Raw genomic sequence first — 4,698 nt, forward strand, 5'->3', positions numbered from 1 at the left:
TGACAGGCGTTTGAAATTTGTGGACGTCGTAAATTTTTGGCAACTTTAAAATCACGTTAAAAAGTGCGATTTTGTGAGTTCACAGAAAATATATTCAGGTACATAAAGTGTGTATTATTATTTGTTTCAACAGGTGCCAGTATAAACTATGCAAAATACCAAGATGAGGACAATCAGAGTTTAAATTAAGCCAATACAGAGACTTAAAATTGGAAAAAAATTACTCCTTGATGCATAATATAATGTTAATTCAAAAATGCTAAAAAGACTGATTTCAGATATCAATAAAATGGAAAGTTATTGCTGAAAAGAAATGAAACTTACAGAACATATTCACAGTAGTGCAAATTCATAGCCCAATTAACAAGAGAGAACATTCTTTCGACTCCAGCGTTGCTTGCAGGAGTGAGAAGGCAGGTGAGGGCATATTCTGCAAGCTCTTTCATTGGAGTTTTCCTGATGCCTTCCCAAAATTGAAGTGTCTCCTTGGGAACTGATGACTCCTTGAAGACAGGCTCAGATGACCAATCGACTAGAACAATTCTTCTGTATTGCTCTTCTATTGTGCTCACCTTTTCCCCGAAGAGATGAGGGAAAGGCAAATCCTCAAACCGGGTCCTGTCCAGTTGGTTCAAGACTTTCAGAGGACTAAGAAGGCTTAGTCCAACAAACACGTTCTCGGGGCTAGGCAGGCGCTCTTCAACTTGACGCACAGCTTCCACAAGCATCATATGACATCTTTCCTTCGTCGCTGCAACTCTTTTGACTTCTGCTTCTTTCTTGTCTTCAGAAACTTCCATCAAGTACTTTTCACACTCGGATACAAACTTGTACCCAAAGTCACAACTTGCAATATCCTTTTTCTCTCCTAGAGGATTGTACAGTCTGGAGCGCAAGCTCCTGTGGAATGTAATGAGCTCCTTGGACAACTCATGGGGATCTGCATTGCTCGATTGAAACTTTGCGTTGATGCATTCAAATTCCTGCACTACAGGGGTAGCAAAGTGAAAGAGCAGGAAGTTCATTCTGTCGTTCAGCATATCTTTTATCAACCGAGCCTTGTACTTCCTGTCACTTGGACTCTCCAGCTCAGCAATGTTGAAGTAGCATATCAGCTCCTCCCAGTTCACAAGAATGTTATACAATACCTTTCCTCTCACTAACCACCTGGTTGCTGATGCTCTCATGAAAGGTGTTGGGTGGGATACGCCACTCTCTGATTCACTATTAGCATTCAGGGTGTCAAAGATTCGTTGAAACGCATCCCGCCGAAGGCAACTGTGGGAAAACCAAGATGGCACCTCTGTGAGCAAAAAACCAAGATTAGATTTTAGTTTTGCAAAAGCATGTTGCTTGCACAAGGCCAGTGAGTGGCAAATGCACTTCATTTGTATGCAGTTGGGGGAAACATTCTTGATCCTTGTCCACACACTGTTCTTAACCCCTACCATGACGGATGCACCGTCGCTCGCAAAGCCTACGCAGTCCTCCAAACTCAAACCAAAAGTCTCCAACTCATTCTTCATGGAATGGAAAAGTGTCTCAGCATTGGTTTCCAGTACCGGTACTAGGCCCAGAAAAGCGTCCACAACTCCTTTCTCGCTGTCCACATACCTAATAATGAGGCACAACAGTTTCTGGCATCCTACATCTGTTGACTCGTCCACAATCAGGGTGAACTTTTTCCCACCAGCTGCCTTCTTTAGTCCATCCTTCAATGCAGGTGAAAGAACATTCCTAATGATCGACGCACATTTGGTTCGATGTAATCGCAAATTGCCAAGTGTGCTGCCGGCTCCACGTTGACGTATCCATTCTCCCAAATGGTCCACTGCTCTAATAGATGAGTGGGAAGCCACAAAAACAGCCAATTCAATTTCCGCCGCTTTTTGCTCAGTTGGGACAGTTTTCTTTTCCGCACGGGGTGTTCTGACTACATTGAGAAGGGCCGAAGTGTTCATTGCGGAAACCTTTTCTAAATGTTTCTTTGCCTTTTCATGGTCTTTAAGAACGCTGTGTCTGGGAGCAATGTCTGCATTGCAGTGTCTGTGGTTGGGAGATGAGATAGAGGAAGAATCTTACAAAAAGCAGTATGACAATACAGCTGTTTGTGTTGTCTGACAATAGCCTAGTGGTATGTTAATTCTCTAGACTAGATTGTAAGCGCTTTGGGTTTGAAAGAAGAAAAGCGTCATCAAATAAATGCATTCTTTATCTTTGAAACGTAATGCAAATTCGCCCGATCATGACTACACTCTCCATACCGTAGTTACTGTGTTTTCATTAACTCTTAACCCCCGGGGTACCGGTAGACTACTTCATTTGCAGTACCAAAAAAACAAAGATAGAGACCATTGGAGGCAGCGTAGCGGCGTTAAAGAGTTTCAATGGGGGAGCAGGGCTGAAAAAGAAATAGCCTACTATGGCGAATATTCGTGTTACCAGTTTTACAAAGGGCGGGACAGACATTTATAACGACTCTAGATCTAAGGGCCTACAAAATTAACATTTCTAAGACCCCCCTCTCTCTCTATCTATCTATCCCTCCCTCTCTCCCTCTAAATCTAGATCTATGTTGTGTGTATATTATTACTATTAGCATGTACACGTACCTTCAAAAGGCTCTGTCACTGCTACCAGGTGCTTTTTGTAGCCAAGGAAACTCTTCTTCCCATTTTTTCTGAAATTTTCGTCCACTAGCATACGCTTCTTTCCACTTCGATGCCATGATGCTTTCTTACGACTAGATAGATGTACCCACTAGATCTAGATTCTAGACCCTTCCCACGTGAGCTAGCAGAATAGGCCTGGGCCTAGATCTAGAGTTTAAAAGTGAGTCGTGAAATTGAAAGTGAAACCGCCAAAAAAGCGGATCTCGAAATAGCTGACTGAACTGGCTGGGCAGGAAATTGTCGGCGAACCTGCCACAAAAATCTGGTTAATCAAACCAAGTGATTTGACCTATTTTGTAGTTTTGGCACAATCAAATCATCAGACTGAATTAATTGAGACAATGTTAGTGCTGTAAAAGTAAAAGCGTTCATTCCTAATTCCTAGGCCTCGGAAAATAAAATCTGCCAAATATCTGTCAATCTGCCAAACCTTTTTTTTTCTACCAGACGACTTCAAATTCTGCTCAAAAAATGACATTTGGCAGAAAATCTGCCAAATTGGCAACCCTGTTACAAAAACAAGCGGCGCTAAACGGCTGCCAGACCAATCGTAGTCATTTTTGCACACGATTCCCTTGACATGTTCCACTTTTGAGTAGACCAGGGTTCTTTCGACCAATCATTGGTCAGACTTGGAGATTTCCATTCTAAAAATAGGTTCCAAAACTCCCGATATTTCTGGGTCAACAATTAACTTTAGCAACAAGCGCTTGGTACCGGGTGAAAGCGTATTCAAAGCTCGTTCTTGCACTTTTTGTTTCATGACTATAGCAGTTATAGAGGCGCGTAGCGCGAAGGCTTTTTATGAGGCACCCTAAATTTTTGTCGCCGCGGCCGGCATGAAAAATGACGCGAAAAACGCATTCCCGTGCATTTCGGCGACCCTTTTAGATAGCTTACTATACAATATCTCGTTCCGTGCCGTCCTCAATAGTTTGATTTTAGCTAAAAACAGTAGTTGAACTGACTTAGTTCGAAACGGGGTGAAGATTGGTGTCAAATTAGAAGAGTTATGGTTGATTAAAAATGACCAAATTTCGAGCTTCCTACACGTTTTCAACTGCGCAGAGGCGGGGGTTTGTGGTACCTACTGGCAGTCTTTTTGCAAGTGGTTCTACCAAAAATACACCATGTTCGGGTTCAAATCCTGGACAGAGAAGAAGGTCCTTAGATATAGGGTCAAAGCAGCCCACCTCCTAAATGGTTGCTTTTAAGCACAAGGGGGCGTACAAGGGGGCTATCCCGAAAAAAACCTGTTTTGAGTAAATCGAAGGTAAAGTTTTTGCCCTTGTTCACCTTCTTTAAGAGAGTTTTTTTCTCTATTATCTGTATATAACCAAACAAACAGAGAAACCACACTTCTCCTGGAAATTCTATAGGTAGGGCAATGCCCACTTTTGGTGTAGGTCAAGGTTTCTGGAAAACCCTGAAAACTCGCAGATTGCAAGTCTGGTAGCCTAACCACAAGGCTTCCAACTCGCTTAGCCCTCTTAAGATCTTGTTCTTAAAAGCAATCAAAAATATAATCTGATTTTTGTCAATAGAACGCGCTGCATAATACAAGCATATGCCTTACACATATATTATGTAAGTGCACATGATGTACAATCAATGAGACCAGACCGCCAAAAGCGTGCCTCAATGACCATGTTGTAGCAGAATCACTGGCACTACAGGCAGCATGTAGTTTTGACTGAGGTATAGTTTACTTAACTTCACTTCTTCAAGTCAGGGTCTGGGGTTGGTTGCCCTTGGAGCGAGTTCACCATCACATAACAGATTGTTTTGTCATGTCTCCTCAGGGATTCACATCCTAGAAGGCGTACACATGATGTACCATTACTACAGAAACTATTGAAATGGTTTGACCAGGCATTTTTGAAGCCCCCAGAAACTTCAGTCAACGGCCTAAGGGGAAAACTTCACAAAAAGAAAGCACAATGTTACGAAGCAGAAACAGAAAAAGAAAGAGAAAGAGATGGAGAGAGACAGAGACGATCGATCGGATAGAGAAAAATGGGGCGGG

The 4,698-nt window shown here is 42.4% G+C and overlaps 1 protein-coding gene across 1 annotated transcript; it reads right to left on the reverse strand.

Annotated features, from left to right (window-relative positions):
* Nucleotides 1–320: 320 nt before the first annotated feature.
* LOC106012577 lies at nt 321–1,961 on the reverse strand. The gene has a single exon (XM_013085922.1). It carries the CDS (start codon nt 1,959–1,961, stop codon nt 321–323), a length of 1,641 nt encoding a protein of 546 aa, XP_012941376.1.
* Between the last annotated feature and the right edge of the window lie 2,737 nt (nt 1,962–4,698).

This window comes from Aplysia californica, unplaced genomic scaffold, assembly GCF_000002075.1.
Source record: "Aplysia californica isolate F4 #8 unplaced genomic scaffold, AplCal3.0 scaffold00419, whole genome shotgun sequence".
Taxonomy (NCBI): domain Eukaryota; kingdom Metazoa; phylum Mollusca; class Gastropoda; order Aplysiida; family Aplysiidae; genus Aplysia; species Aplysia californica.

Excerpts from the sequence above, each read along its gene's own strand:
- LOC106012577 (XM_013085922.1), bottom strand. The coding sequence starts at position 1,961 with ATGAACACTTCGGCCCTTCTCAATGTAGTCAGAACACCCCGTGCGGAA.